The sequence below is a fragment of the Toxotes jaculatrix genome, chromosome 18 (assembly GCF_017976425.1).
Source record: "Toxotes jaculatrix isolate fToxJac2 chromosome 18, fToxJac2.pri, whole genome shotgun sequence".
NCBI lineage: Eukaryota > Metazoa > Chordata > Actinopteri > Toxotidae > Toxotes > Toxotes jaculatrix.
Genome location: NC_054411.1, coordinates 20,671,524 through 20,687,481, shown reverse-complemented (window position 1 = coordinate 20,687,481; position 15,958 = coordinate 20,671,524). Strand labels below are relative to the sequence as shown.

The window sequence follows — 15,958 nt, the reverse complement described above, 5'->3', positions numbered from 1 at the left end:
CAACACGTATCTACAGTGTAAGCAAGCTCAGCCGGATGAAATGAAGGCAACACCTCAACAACCTATAATAACTAGAATAACTTCAAATGTCACAGAAAAGTGCTGATAGAACTGTGCTCGTTTTAAAGGCCATGAGACTGGATTATACTCAGGGCTTCAACTGGAACAGCCTGTATATCATGCTGGGAACATGCAGTGGATAGTCCATTATCTATACTGCTTATCCTCTTAAGGGTCGTGGATTGGGGGCTGGAGCCAATCCCCAGCCCACATCGGGCGAGAGGCAAAGGTACACCCTGAACAGGTGTCCGGTCTATCACAGAGCTGGACACGTGGAGACAAACAACCATTCACATGTATGGACAATTTAGAGTTGTCAGTGAACCTAATTTGCATGTCTTTGGACTGTGGGGGTAAAACTCAAACTTAACAGAGAGGTTTAAAAGCCTTAAAAGGCCTGGATTTCTATCATGGCCTCTGGAGTTCATCAGATAAAACAGGTTGTGTATCTTCATTATTTTGTCCACTCTCCCACAGGTGTAAGTGTTGTGTGTAGCAACCTGCAAGCATGACTCATTGACCATTGTGTTCATCATGTCCTGACAGATTGTTGTTCATTTCCAGATAACAGCCGCTGCTCAGACTGTGAAAGCACTGTCGATGTCTTTAAAAGGTTAGCGATGGAGCAACAGCCTGAATTTTGTTGGAAGAAACGGATCTGCCTGTGTCAACATCATTTGCCTGCAAACACTTTGTGCGATGATGTGCACAGTGAAGAAAAAAAAAAATGTTCTAACACTGGATGGATCGTGCGTACTCAGGTTAGCCGAGCTCAAATAAAGAAACAAGCTTCCACAAAATGATGCCAAAGTTGCTAAATAATTTATTCGTTTGTTAACATTTTACAAAACAATATGTACACAATGTAAAAACAATTTCTTGTTTGAACCAACCAACCAACCGTTCGTCCAGCCCTGAAGTACACCGAACCGTGACAAGCGAACCACTTTGGTGAAGAGTGAAGAACTAAACGTGCATGGCTGGACTCTGTAAACGTCTCTCACGTTGGCGGTGCGTCTTCTAACCTGGAATTCTTACAAACGTCTTCTTTTGATCAACAAAAGTGTTGCTTCATATTCCAGAACAGGTGAACATCATGCAACATAAAGATTTATAGTAAAATTTAATATTGAAACTTAGTGAGAGGAACAGGAACTAGGCTCAGGCCAGGCCTGCAGGTTTCTGTTGGAACTACAAGTCTGTACAGGTAGTGGTACAAAATATCCTTCAAAGTTGGAGTGAGTGTTCATCGTCATATATTGCACTGGTTTTCCTCCGTCATCCCCTCTGCACTGTCCCTCTGGAGCTGTGTGTCTCTCCACCAGGCTCCTTTAAGGACCAGAGATGAGGAGAGGGAAGAGAAACAATCCCAAAGGAAGCAGGTGTGTCCAGGTAAGTGAGTGAAGGTGTTTAACAATGGGCTCAGAGTTTCAGAGCCAAAGTTTGAAACAGTTTGGAAACGTCTCAGCTTCTCTGAAGGACTGTCGGGGCTTCCCTCAGGTTTCACCCACCGAAGCTGCAAAAGTGTCACACACACACAACTGCTGAGAAGTTCCTCGGACAAGCAGAGGTTCAAGAAAGTAACCTCTATCCCCACGATTGGCTACCATCTATCCCCTCCTCATCTCTTCTTCTTGCTGTGTCGGAGCATCTTCTTCCTCTTCAGGATCATCTCATACAGCTTCTCCAGGCCGGGCTGCAGACCCTGACCGTCCAGTGCTGAGCAGCCCTGTGCGTGGTGCAGTGTGGATGAGCTCAGCTCATGGAGAGCCAGCACCTTCTCCACCTGAAACACAGAGACGAGGAAACCCATCATGACCTGACACACTCCATGTACACCACATATCATGCTCCTTAGGATTTAAGGATACTAAGGCTTTAAAAACAGATTCCTGTCATTCTATGGACTAAATGATGTCAATCATGTTCAGGTTTGTGTAAGTTGCGCAACAATACTAAACTATTCATGATATGATAATTACCTCTGAAGCTGACATGGCTCCATCCAGGTCCTGTTTGTTTGCCAAAACCAGTATGGGCACCCCTTGGTTCTCCGCCGACCGAGTGATCCTGTGGAGCTCCACCTTTGCCTCCTCCATGCGCTCCGCCTCGGCTGAGTCCACCACGAACACCAGCCCGTCCGTCCTCCTGGTGTACGACTTCCAGAGGGGCCTCAGTTTCTCCTGACCGCCAACGTCCCACACCTGGAACGTGGTGGTGTTGGTTTTGGTGTTCCCCATCTGTACTTTAATCCGCTCCATGTTGAACCCCTTGGTGGGGATCGTCTCTACAAACTCGCGCAGCTTGAGCCTGTAGAGGAGGGAGGTTTTCCCCGCAGAGTCCAAACCAATCACAACTACATGCAATGACTGGAAGCTGGGGAGGAACGGGGTGTTGGGGGCAATTTCTGTTAACTGGTTCCCCATGTTTAGGTCCTCTAAAGCAGAATAATCCCTCTGAGGATGTATTGGCCCAAACTGGTCCTTGTCTCAACAACTCTTGAGTGTCCTTGGCAGCCAAAAGAATGTGTGTCAGGAGAGGATTTGAAGGTGGCAGGAGGGACTGGGAGGAGTCTTTCTGGCTGAAGAACAGTTCACACTCACTGGCCTCACTTCAAAGGCTGGTGCAGGAGGTGATAGTCAGCGGGCTGCAGACAGTCACTGAGGACCTGGAGATAAAAAAAAAAAAAAAAGAAAGGGGGAGGAAAGCATGAGTCAGCTATTTTAACAAAGCACTGAGCCCAGCTTTAGTGCTGCTCTGGTCCACTGCCTCACCATGAGAGGAAAAGCCTGTTAAATCCATGCTGCACTTTTAAACTAAAAAAAAAAACGAATACAAAAAAAAAAAAAAAAAGAAATTGTATGTTTGACGGGATGTGGGTAAAGTCAACTCTAATGTTGCATAAAGAGAACAGGTCAAACATTTCTAAAGCTTTTGTTGCAAAGTGCTGCGGAGCTTTTGTCCTGACTCAGGCTGCACAGTGAATGATGAGCCGCTGCCACTGCAGGGCAGGAGGCATTGTCAGCAGCTGTGCTGTGTTTTCTCTGTTTCTAGCTGTATCCTGCACGCAGAGCTGGAAAAAAACACGGGGACCAAAAAAAACAGAAGAAGAAATCCTGCCGTGTCCACCTCTGGCTTTTGGCAGCGTTAGCTAATGCTAGCGATGTTACCCAAACAGGCACTAGGTTCTATTTGCAATAAAAACAGAGTCTGAAACACGATAACATAATTGAAAAACACAACAACACATGCTTTCGGGCATGTCGGATTCGAGTTTTTGTACAAAAAAAATAAATTTACAGTTTAGTTAATAAGTTAAAATTAAGTTTTAAAAGGATGTAATCCTCTTTGATAGCCTGCCTCGCGGTGGAACCTCCTCCGGAGAGGAGTCCGGTGTCGCGAGCGTCAAAAAAGTCAACAACCGCAGGTTAATTTTGAATTTTAGTGTAAAATCATCCATAAATCTCACCTGTCGGCGTGTCCGAGCTCCTGAGACTAGTCAACATTGTTGCCGTGCGATGAATTTCCCAAGAAAATCCGAGTTTTCACGTTAAAATAATTCCCAAAGGTTCGTTTTGAAAGCAGTAGCAGTCAGAGGTGCGTGATTCTCCCGAGCGCCCGGCGAAGACTGAGAGCAGCACGGAGGCATCGGCCGAGAAAAGAGCGACCAACCCCCGCTACTGACGTAGCACCGGCGGGAGGGACGGAGAGAGAGAGAGGGGGGGGTGGAAGAACACTGGAGAATGGAAGAAACACTGTCTCCAATGGTGCCAACCTTTCCCAGGCTTGTTTATTTATGTAAATATGCTCTATTTTAAGCACAGCCTTAAAATAAAGTTAAAAAAAAAAAAAAAACTAAATCCTGATGACATCTATATACACCCTGGATTTAGTCTTATCCTGGTTTTTATGCTAATTAGGATAACATGGAAAATGATAAACCTGGATATTCACATCCATGCATACATGATCAGACCAGGATCTGATCATCTGTGCACTGTTGTGTCATGACTTCTGAACATCTAAGCCACTATGTTGTGTAACAACAAACAATGTTCAGAGACCAGGATCAGGTGTTTACATGCCACAGTATCCTGGTTTCTATCAGAGAACTCCAGGTAGGGTTTCTGGGTTTCTCAAAACTGGATCAGGGCTTACATGTGCAAAACATAATGAAGATTCTGGACCAGAGCCTTCTCTGAGCAGTGTGGTGTTTCACTCTCTGTCTCAGTAAAGGCAGTAAGATTATTAATGTATTTTTTATTCAATATTTCAGTTTTAGTGGCATTTAATGAACACAATTTCCCATAAGTCCTAGAGCTTTGGAGGCCGAATATCACAGCTCAGCAGCAGAATTTGGCACATTTAGGTCTGTAAGGACAGAAGTACATCTAACAACTTGGAAAAATTATTTTGAGCATGAAGAATTTTGAGCATGAAACCAAGTTACACTGTCATAAGTGCATCTTCTGGTATATTTTCACAGGGGCTGTAGTTTCATGTATACTCATAAAGTAATAGACAATTAACCTTGTTAAAATCATAAAGATTTTATTTTCTCACAGCAGCTCCTGCAGTGGGAATCAGTTCACCTCAGGAAATGCTGGATGAGATGTGGCATTGATTTGCAGAAGCTAGCGAAAGAGCAACTTGCCCGGACATGATGCCATGAAATCCGCCGTCTAAAATTTTCCTGCAGTCCCTCAGGAGAAACTGCAGCTCCAACACACCTCCCCCAGTCAAATGAAAGAGAAGGGTGGTGTTTTTTTTTTTTGTTTTTTTTTACAGGTCTAACAGGTCATGATGGGTCAGTGTGAGCCATCTATGACATAATGGGTCATCTCGATTGATTTGCATGATAATGGTCGACTTAGTTCTTTCCTTGATACCTAGTACTCATTATGATAACGACGTGGGTGCGTGCAAATGTGCGTGTGGTGGGGGGTGTATGTGTGTGAAACAAGTGATGACCTATTGACTGAGTGACTGGAGCCAGGCTGACTGACTGCTGGTGGAGAAAGCATGGTGACGTGACACTGAAGGGTTTTTAGAGGACACACAGAGAGTAATCACGACAGGCGGTCTGATAAAAACTGGACGGCGCACAACATACATCATTATTCTCTGTGGCTCTGTTTGATCCTGGAGTGGAAACTCAGGCAGGTTGCATGTGTGAAGGTCCTGATTTGAATAGGATGACACAGCCGCCAGGTGATTTGCAGATTCAGTGTGAAACTGATCATTGTCAGCGTCAGGGAATCTTTGGATGCATGTGTAATGTGTGTGTGTGTGTGTGTGTGTGAGACAGGTTGCAAAACTGGGGAAATGTCTGATTACTCAACTTCAACAAGCCTCACATTTCTTGTCTCTTTCTTTCTTTCTCTTTCTCCATCTCCGTTTTCTGGAAAAACGACCCACAGTGGGTTTGAGATGTTGGGGATAATATTCTTGAGAATATTCCGAATACCAAAATAAAAATATGGAGACTGGCACTGATTGCTTGGTCAGATTCTTAGTGTTCTTTATTTGTTCTTTGGTCAGACATTTCCTTATTTTTAAATCAGAGTTGTACTTTTCTTAGAGCACATTTAATTTCGGTACAAAGATCTTATACAGTTAACTTGTGTTAACACAAAATAAACAACAAAACAACAACAAACAAAAAAACACAAGTTAAAAGTTGGTCATGTGTTCAGTCTTTACCTTGAGAAAATCAGCTTGACAACTCAAGGTCTACTTACTAGCATTTCCACATCATGGCCTTCATCAGCAGTTGCCATGGAGATGGTTCAGTTGTTATCATTCATACTTAATATTTGGGAAAAGCTTGTTAATGGGTTAAGTTTACATGCTCAGATTTTTTACATACTTTGGCTGCTTTTGATACCAAACCTTGACGATATGTAGCTGTATGTAAAGGCAACGTCAGCCTGCTGGAAATCACACTGTGAAAAGTACAGAGAGCTGCTGTACAAACATCATTCAGCAGTAATAAAGCTTCTAAGTTCAGCATAGAACCAAAGGCTCATGAATGTTTTCAGATCAAGGCTCCAGGCTCAATAAAAGCTGCTCAGACACTCTTCTGTTGGTCATCAAGACCGAAGCCATTGACCCATTTGTGTCCCAGTAATAATCTTGTCTCACCAACAGGATTTGGTAGCTAACCCTGAATAAAGTGTCCTCTAAACTAATAACCTGTATGGTTCAAATGAAAGGTTTCACTCCAAGACTGAACCGGATGTTCCTGTCTGATGAGGGACAAGCTTCCTCCTCTTCTTCCTGCCCTTACCCTAAAGTGGTGAATGGCAAACCTGATCCCAGAACAGTCAGCCGTAAAGGCCGTCAGTCCTCATCACACAGGGTAGTAGCGCACTCTGTTGTTGGCAGGAGGAACAGCAGCCATGGACTGCCTCAGAGCAGAGTCTGGACAGTCCTGTGATCTTTTTGCTTGTTTGACTCATTTACAGTTAAGGTAGGTAGGACAAGTTTTGGTCATTGTCCTCAGAAGTGTGTAATGAATAAAGATTACAAGTTCTTCAGCAGCAGTCCCTCACTGGTTCTCAGTCAAACTGACCTCCTTTTGACAGACTGTAGTCTGCTGTTATTACCAAGGGGGGAGTTGTAGGTTTCAGCAGTGAGGATCACTTCCGCGTTCAAAAAGCTGCAGTTCCTCGGCTGCCGCTGGGGGCTGGCTCCAGAAGTGAGCAATTCTCCATTGACTCCCATGTTAAAAAAGCTAACTTTACAGCCTAAAAAAACACATTTACAGCCTGGTGCATTTTTTGTTTTTGGTCTCTATTGATAGTTTCCACCTCCGTGAACACTGTGAGGGGAGTGAATTTTTTGTACCACAACCGTTTTAGTGTTATTTAGTCTTAATAAATTAGAGCGTGGTTACATTGAGTGACAGCCCATAGACGGGCACTGGCAGTTAGCTTTTTGCTAAAGCATCGGCTGGGCTAGGCGGCTACATCCAGAGGCCTCCGTGTTTGTTTGCCAACGTTTGGATAGGTTTTTCTGACAGTATGGCTTGTTGTAGTGTAGACTGAACTAACCGACCGTCTAAGGAGTCTGTGTTGCAGTTTTTTCGGTAAGTAAATTTCTCACTATTTTACCTGGATGTTTGCACTAATTAGCATGTACCGGCATATTTTGCCGCTGGCTTATGACTTAATTGCCGTCGCTGTGGTCGCTGCTGATCCAGATAGAGGACCGGAGCAGCTAATATTAGGAACGCTGTTGCGGTGTGTTCCATGCTCTCAGAGTACGTTTATTGCGGGAATACTTGGCTACATTTTTATTTCGTCTCATTTTTCTGTTTAAAAAGTCCGACATTGCATGGACAGAACAGCTCCGTCAGTAAGCGGCTGCTGTTGTTTGTGTGCTGCTGCAAGTCTAAGTGGATAGTGGGTGGAGGCAGCGGTGAAAACCGGTAAATAGAAAACATTTTAATATATTATTATGATTATTTTTCTATCGTTATCATTAATAATAATGACAATAATAACAATAATAATAATAATAATAATGTTTGTAACTTTTTAATATATTTTATCAATATGAAATAATAATGATTGTTTCACAGTTAAATAACAGGATAGAAATAAATTTCCCCCCACAACTCCACCAAACCCTGCAGCTCCACCTAAAACCTCTCTATCTGAAACAATCATGTTTAAAACACAGCAGCAACATTATAATCTCTGTTGTATGCTGTGTGTCGCGGTCGTCCGGGGTCGAACTAGTCGGGTCGGACTCGGGGACTGTCGTGTGGTGGATGTAGCTGCGTGTAGCTGCCGCTTAGCTATTTAGCCTAGCTGATTAGCCTTAGGCTAGCTCGGTTCCTCCAGCTAAGTGGCCGGGTTCTCGGCCGGCTGACCCCGGCTGACCCGTATGACCCGTACCGACATGGCGCGAAATAAATGTGGACAAACTGCTCTGGTGTCCAGAAAAAGTCAAGCCTCTCCACTGTTGTTTTTTTTCTCTCAACTTTATTTAATAAATTGTGAATAAACACAATGAACTGAACATATATGCCATGGGCACAATATTTCTAACAGTTCAGATAAAATTCAGTTCCTTTAGGATATTAAAAGTCCTTGTTGCCTTTTGGTTCTCCATGTGTTCCAGAATGAGTCCATATTTATTCAGTTCAACAGTGAATTGTACAAAAGAGGGTTTGGATCCAGACCATTTGGATTTATGAATATGATATTTTCCAAGAATGACAAGAATCTGTATAGCATGGTTCATATTTTTCTTTAGCTTATAATCAAAAGCCTCTCCACTGTTGTTCGAGTCACGCCGCAGGTACGGCACGCCAATCGATAACGTCATCAGTAAGCGACAGTGAAGCTCAACCGGTGCGTTTGCTTCTCTGGTCATGAAGACGGGCTGTCAGGGCCGTCACTGTGACACCGCTCGCGCAGACGAGGCTGTAAATAAAATCCAACTAACCCCTGATAGTCATGTATTTGAAACGTTTTATCATTTTAATAATTCAAGAGACAGTAGAGGAAACGTGCAAATAGAGAATTAGTTTAAATAGAGTTTAAATTAAAGTAATAAAATGAACTTTAGAATTAAAAAGAAAGTTAATGGAAGTATATGGAAAACAAATTTTCAAATATTAAACAATTTTCAAATATTAAAAAAAAAAATCAAAGCTGACAAATTTGGAGCCTCTTTCAAAATTAAAAAAAACAAAACAAAAATAAAGAAAAACGATACATCCGTTTTTAAACATTAAACTCATTCACTGTGGAATTACCTGACTTGCGAAATGAGAGACACACTAACTGCTGAGCTGACCGCGTTTCAAGAGAAAACATCCAGCGACAGTGAAGAACATAATTGTATGTAACATGACTCATGTTTCTACACGGATGTTTTTCACAGAAGGACAGTTTGTTTGCACCGCCCCACAGGCTTTTTTTTCCTCGATAAAACTCGGGCCGACATCATTTTACAAATTCACTTTGTCGGAGATTGCAGGTTTTGACACTTTGTGTAGGGTTGTTCATTTCGAAGAAACTCTGCAGCTGACAACTACTTTTTGTATTTTCTTTTTTCTTAATGGGCAAGTGAAGTTTTGAAAAGACGTTTTATGTGACACGAACGGGAAGCAGAGTTTTTGAGAAAGTTTCTCTAATAGTTTCTTTTTAAGTTTTTTTTTTCCCTTTTGCTTTCTGTAAACCATGGCGTGTGAAGGGAACGGCATTTCCGGTAAGTTTGATAAAGCACCGTCTTCTACTCAATAGTTGAATGCTGCATTTTATACCGCCCGCGGCTACACCGACTAACTGTGTACTGGTGTGACAACTTTGATATAATGCAGACAGGCCGGGATTATAACGCTGTCAGCAGTGTAATAAATATTTTCAACCTGTGTAATGCACACTAAAGTTGGCTTTATTCTTCCACAGATGAGAGGATAGGAGAGGCCCTCATCAAAGAGTAAGTTTCATTTTATTTACTAGTAGTTTGTTAATTGTTTCACACAGTGATGTTGCTTAAATTAAACAACGAAACAATGAAGTCTCGCCAAAAAAACAAAAACGCGTAATTGTTTTAAAGTATTTAATGGGCGACGGCCTGTGCACATTTTCATTCATTATGGATACATTTCCTGAATATTCTTTTTGAGTTAATCGATTAATCATTTTGTCAAACGTACTGAACCACCACAACTTTCCAGATTTCATGTTAATCCAAAGTTATTCATTTAATAACGATTAAAAAAAAAAACACCGACAGACAATCTTGCGATGGGATCACAACAACCGCGACGCACAGTTCAAGCCACAGGCCGTCTCTCCACGACCACATTCAGGCTGGATGACGCACACACAGACTCACAAGGTGAAAACAAGAGCAGCCAGACCGTTGGCTGCTAACGTGAGAACAAACACTAACAAACAAACAAAAAAAAACAAAAAGAAAAACAAGGAATTATCACGTGCCTAATAAATGCATTTCACTGTTTATTTGAGCAATGCAATTAGTCAATTATCAAAACTACTATCGACTAATTGCAAATTGCATTTTCCTTTTCTTGGTCTGACAATACATTTTGCTTGGTTGGATGAAACAAACAGTTTTGAAGGACTTTTTAAAATTTGTCCCATGTCCCAACATATTATTATTTAATAGACCAAATGATTAAGTGGTAGGCTCAGCAATAATGATAACAGTTGTTAGCTGCAGCCCAGACCTAATACACACATGACTCTTGGGTTTCTGAAGAAAACTTATTTTACATTTTCTTACCCGAACCTACGTCCTTAAATGTCCTATTTAAAACTAGTTTCAGTTTCATTTTACAGTAACTGCTCTGACCCTCTTACGGTAAATCACACCACTCGTACACCATGTTGTATCTATGATGTGTCACAGTGACTCATATAGGAAAGGCAATAAATGTCAAAGGTACGCTGAACTTTGTGACGCTGTTTTCAGAACTGGCTCTTCAGGCCTCTGGAATGTCAGCGGTTTCCCCGGTCATCTTAAACATGGCAGCATTACTGAGATCAGCTCTTGCACCTTTTTTCTTTAATTAAAAAAAAAAAATCTTTCTAATGCAGATAAACATTCGCTGCGTTGCGTGAACTCAACTTTTTTCCCCACACTTAATGCAGGAGAAAGATAATGCAGAACGTTCTTTTTGTGGTTGATTAAAACAAATGCATTGGATTCAAGGATGAACTAATCAGAGGTTGGGGGTCAGAGGTCAAAGGTCAAGGTCACTGTGACCTTACAAAACACATTTATGGCCATAACTTAAGAATTCATTCTCGTCATTGTGGCAGACTTTCACGCAAATGTCCAGTAGATGAAATGATGAATTGATTACATTTTAAATCCAAAGGGTCAAAGGTCAGCCTCACTGTGAATTCTGAATCTTTGATAAACATTTGTGTTACTCTTAATGAAGTTTAATTGGTGGAAAATTTCGCCAGGTTGAATTAAATTTTTTCGCTGTGCTCGGAACGAGGCCAGGCCGAAGTATCATCCTTTGTTATCTGTACTGAATTAGAAGAAGAAATACCTGTTCTCTTCCAGTGTCATCGAGGAGGAGCTGAGGGAGGTACCTGCAGTGGACCTGCCGCCCCTCACTCCACTGGCTGTGCAAGTAGAAACTGTGCAGGAGCAGAAGATAGTGAACCAGCTCAGCAAAATGATCCGCATCATTGGCGACAGGGTGCAGGGCGACACGGAGTTCCAAGAGTGAGTCTCTCAAACACTGTATCTGAGTGGTAGAATACTAAAAACACATATAATATGGCACCTTGAAGATTTTTTTTTTTTTTTTTTTCAGCCAACGTTTAAACTGTCCCCCGTCCTCCTTTATGTCTCTGTTGCAGTGCAATAGATGGGGTGGCACAAGGCTCCGGCTCCAAGTGGGAGAGATTTAAGCAGGTGGCCTGCAAGGTGTTTGAACATGGGATCACATGGGAGAGGATCGCTGTGCTCTTCTATGTTGCCGGCAGGCTGGCTGTCAGGGTGGGTGCTCGTCGTGATCCTGTTTGTTTGTTTTTTGGTTTTTTTTTTCAGTTTTTAATTGTGGTTAAATGATCATAAGAGTGAAGTCATGCAGTTTGCAAACATGCTACATTGCTACACTGTAAAACCTTGTGCTTGTATGTCTGATCAGATGGTGGAGGCTCATCTCCCTCAGTCGGTGAGGGAGATAATGATGTGGACCGTGGATTATTTCAGAAACAATCTCCTGGGCTGGATTCGGGAACATGGAGGATGGGTATGTCGGGCCTTCGTTTCGTCCGTCTTCTTTCTCTCACGGCACTTTTCCTCGCTCGTGTTTCTTCCACGTGTGGAGCGGTGTAAGAGCACTGAGACTTTCAGTCATTTCGCCTCACGTTTTACAGCAGTGTAGATGAATCTATATTTCGAATCATTTTCTCGGTAATGGGGAGTTCTGCATGAGATGTAGATTCTACTCACAGAGGTCAGTGAGAGATGATATCTTATGTCAGTGGGGAGTAAAGTCAGCTTGAGCATTAGCATTAGCTGTTCAGCTGTGAGAGTCTGCGTTTGAGTTGAAGACATGAGCCACAGATAAGCCTCTCGTAGGCTGTTTTCATGCAGGAACTTTCCCAGGGGATCGGGAACCTTTTGAGGAACTTAATCCACATTTTGACCAGGGGGATTAAAGACGAACTAAGTTCCTGGTGTAAAGAAAGTCCCTGATCTGAGGGTCGTACTTCCCGAAGGTTCAGTTTTCGCATACTGGTCACACACAGACACTGCAGCGGCTTGAACTTTTGTAGTTTCGTTCACATAATAAGGAAGCACGAGTATTAAGGTCAGAGGGAGAGGTGTGCTTTTATTGTGATAGTGAAAATAAAATGAAGCAGCTTCCTGACTATAAAGAAAAGAGGGAGAGATGGAGATTGTTTGCGCAACCAGTCTTTATTTTTATTTCTTTTTAGCCAAGTTGGTGTAATTCAAAGTAGATAGTAATAAATAGTAATAAAAAAAAAGATAGACGATGACACACATAATCTACAGTGGCAAGAAAAAGTATGTATGTGAACCCTTGGAATTAATAACTGGTTGACCCCCCCCCCCCCCCCTCATTGAAATCACTTTGTAACCAGCTTAATGTGAAGCGTACTCTTTATCTAACCTTCAGTCCACACACGCAGGTTTAAAAGAAGCCTGCTTTTATTTAGCCAGGTTATTGTCTGCTCATGAACTCATTATCTTCTCTAGTTTAGAGGAAAAGCATTTGAGTTTATTTGTGTGTGTGTGTCCACAGATCAACAGTTTCTCCGACCTGGCGGTGGCGTCCATGCAGAGCATGTCGTCCATGAGCTCTCACCGATTGGGCCTCGTCATCATCTTCGTCGCCGGCGTGACTCTCGGAAGCCTCATCACCTGGAGGCTGACCAGATGACTCTGAGGCGCGCATGCACGCACACACACACACACACACACACACCGTATTGATATGACTAAAAAGGGGGTTAATGATTCTGCTCTCAGATGAGGTCACGCCCTGATCAGTCGTTGCCATAAGAGGATTTGAACATAAACTAAGAATCATTTGTAAACATGCCACTGAGACTCTACTTTTCTACTTTTAATCTATGCAAAGTGTTGAAAACTTGAAAGTGCCAAAAACAGTCAAAGATATTTTCATGGTACTGTATCATGTTAAAGAGAAATTCTGCCCTCGCAGTAATTAGGAGAGAAAAAAAAAATCAGAAAACCCAGAAAAAAAAAAAAAAGTCCTTCATCCTGTAGTTTCTTTGGAAGCTGTGAGGGGACGAATAGATTTGTCTTTAAAAACGTGCCAGTACAAATGTGTCGTTAACAGATACTATCATGAAACAAGAAGCAAAAATATGTGTGGTCTGGTAGTTTGTGTCGCAATATGTTATCATCTTTATTCATGTGGTTTTTAAAAAAAAAAATGTTTTATTTTAGATCCCATTACTTTTAGTCCTTGGAAAATGGCGCTAAAATGATAAAATGGTGGCGTCAATATGAATTCCTACTTGAAATCCCTCTATCCTGGTGGTTTAGTGTTAAAGGTTTTACAGTTTATTTGCACAAACAATCATTTTGATTATTCATGACCACTACCCAAAGGAGTTCTTATTCCTGTCCGTCGAGTGAAACGATATTAAAGCCGTACTCTTTAAGTGCGACTTTGGATTGTTGCCTTTGGCCTCAGTAGGGGCAGAATCGTCACTTTACGCCAAAGATAGAAAGAAAAATGAGAGGGAGAAAAAAGAAAAAAGGCAGGGAATTGGATTACCCTAAGCCACTTTAAAGTCGGAATCTTTCAGATTTGTTTGGTACTTCTCTTTCTGGCGAGTTTCAGAGCAATAGCAAGTTAAATGTCCGTCGTCGTTTCCAGCGGCGCTGTTTGGATTTCATGTCATTAGTCAGAGATGTACACACAGGACGCCCAGTGGGGTTATCTCGGGTAAAGTCGTCATTGTAGAGGCAGTCAGCTCGTTTAAATAGTTTTTACAGATGTGTCCTCTTTGGTGTACATGTCACTAATTACTAACAGTGAGTGTCAGCTCAGGATGGAGAAACAGTGTCATTATTACACGCAGTGGCAAGAAAAACGAAGTTAAACCCTTTGGAGTTTTCTGCTTTAATTCACAATTTTTATCCCCCCCTAAAAAAAAACCAAAACAAAATGTGAATTTCCCCTAAGGGATGAATAAAGTATCAGAACTCAGAGGGATGTCCACACCAGGCGTCCTGAGGCATATGTCTGAATATCATGCATTGTCTGATCCACACTGTGTTTCTCTGCATCTGTTACTTAGATGAAGATCACACATCACATTTTATGGCCAGTTACTGGAGTAAAGCAGGTTATTCCAAAGGGTTGTTTTGCATTTACTCGCCACTGTAGTTTGATCACCACAGCATAATAACTCGTTCCTTTTTGCACAGTTTGCCTAACGTTTTTCTGTTTCCCTGAACCTCTGACCCAGTAGGTCTCTTTATGGTGAGACCTACTGGGTCAGGGTTTTTTTTATAAAACCCTGACCACCTGCTTCTTTTTGTCTTGCCGCTCTCCTCACCACCTGGTTTGCCACTTTTTTTTTTTTTTTTTGGTTAGAAATTGATGCATTTTTTTGGTTGATGCACTACATGTCAGCATTATTATGTGTATCAGCAGCATTATCAGTCATTTGCTGCCATGAAGCTGCCATGAACACCCTCTAATTTATTGTTAAGTACTTGTTCATTGACTGGAACCCCATGGATAGCAAGTGTCAGGCATCAGACTTGTGTCCATAGATCTGGATATAGATTCAAAGAGCCTCTCCATCACGACACCGATCACGTGTTTCATCTAAATCTAGGTTTTGTTTTTTTTTCTGAAAGCTTTTGACATTAAGATGGATGTAGCACTGTAAGATAAATTTGGCTTAGAGGAACCTAAAAGGTCGTTGCTTTGTTTTCATGTTTAAAAAACAAACAAAAAAAAAAACATCAACCATCATCCATCATGATTTTTTTTAAACCCTTTTTTTAAATCGCTCTCAAAAATTCCTCCATGTTTATTTGTTGTCTTAATAAATTCGGTGTACTGTATCTTTTCTTTTCCTGTTGCTTCCTTTTTTGCATTTTTATAACATTGTCAAGCTACTGGCACACTTCCTGCAGAAATGTTTCATATTAAAAGCCTTCCAGTGACCCAAAGGACAGAGCCCTTGCAGTAGAAAATGAATGAACTAATCAGTTAGTGAAAGTATTTACATCACAGGACCATCATTCTTGACTAAAACCGTACTGAACATCTCGCATGGACACACGTCTGTTGTTGTGAGTCAGGCTTGTCCAGCAGGACTCCGGCTGTGTCACACAAGTTTTCCTCAAAAGGAACCAAAATCTTGTTTACATGATGTTTAAGAGTTTACATGTGACTGAACCTGTGACCTTCCCGTGTGAAGGCGGTTTTTACTTCCTCTTTCTGTGATATGATGTCGCCACCAGCTGAAAGTACATTGGTTACCCAAGTGCCTGTGTATGAACGATGTGATGTTGGTCATGTTTATTGAGGATGTGGCTTTCAGTGTCTTCAGTTCTCCTAAACTTATGTCCCGCAATTTATAAATGCAGAAAATAAATGTCGTTTTGTCAAACTGGTTTCAATCTGGCTTAAAAGCTCTGTGGTTGCAGTGAGATTTTGAAAATCTTAATGTGTCACTCTGGGAATTTTTTTTTCCCAACTAGTTTAAATATTGTGTTCCTTTGCATTTCCTCTCATTGTTAAATGACAGCTGAGCTGACGCAGTGGTGTATTCATTTAGAACTTGGTCATAAACCAACGTTCTGGACAAATTAGAAATATTTTGACCTGGTTACTGGTGCTGGATGGAAAAAGTCAGAGGACCAAAGGAGA

At 41.8% G+C, this 15,958-nt stretch overlaps 2 protein-coding genes across 2 annotated transcripts; one reads left to right on the top strand and one right to left on the bottom strand.

Annotated features, from left to right (window-relative positions):
- Nucleotides 1-865: 865 nt before the first annotated feature.
- LOC121198881 (ADP-ribosylation factor-like protein 4D) lies at nt 866-3,676 on the bottom strand. The gene is made up of 3 exons (XM_041063242.1): nt 3,530-3,676; nt 2,043-2,728; nt 866-1,846 (listed from the first exon to the last, which is right to left on the bottom strand). Exons 2-3 carry the CDS (start codon nt 2,484-2,486, stop codon nt 1,682-1,684), a joined length of 609 nt encoding a protein of 202 aa, XP_040919176.1. The 5' UTR covers nt 2,487-2,728; nt 3,530-3,676; the 3' UTR covers nt 866-1,681.
- Nucleotides 3,677-8,980: 5,304 nt separating this feature from the next.
- On the top strand, nt 8,981-15,698 carry LOC121198443 (apoptosis regulator BAX-like). Its single transcript, XM_041062602.1, has 6 exons — nt 8,981-9,285; nt 9,486-9,516; nt 11,122-11,286; nt 11,424-11,562; nt 11,714-11,818; nt 12,839-15,698. The coding sequence occupies exons 1-6, from the start codon at nt 9,258-9,260 to the stop codon at nt 12,974-12,976; spliced, it is 606 nt and encodes a 201-aa protein (XP_040918536.1). The 5' UTR covers nt 8,981-9,257; the 3' UTR covers nt 12,977-15,698.
- The last annotated feature ends 260 nt before the right edge of the window (nt 15,699-15,958 follow it).

What these genes read in the sequence shown, in the direction of transcription:
- LOC121198881 (XM_041063242.1), bottom strand. Translation starts at nt 2,486, where the DNA reads ATGGGGAACCAGTTAACAGAAATTGCCCCCAACACCCCGTTCCTCCCC. An exon ending in GAGCCATGTCAGCTTCAGAG is followed by an intron (nt 1,847 to 2,042) that starts GTAATTATCATA and finishes TCTGTGTTTCAG; the next exon opens with GTGGAGAAGGTGCTGGCTCT.
- LOC121198443 (XM_041062602.1), top strand. Translation starts at nt 9,258, where the DNA reads ATGGCGTGTGAAGGGAACGGCATTTCCG. An exon ending in TGAAGGGAACGGCATTTCCG is followed by an intron (nt 9,286 to 9,485) that starts GTAAGTTTGATA and finishes ATTCTTCCACAG; the next exon opens with ATGAGAGGATAGGAGAGGCC. An exon ending in GGAGAGGCCCTCATCAAAGA is followed by an intron (nt 9,517 to 11,121) that starts GTAAGTTTCATT and finishes GTTCTCTTCCAG; the next exon opens with TGTCATCGAGGAGGAGCTGA.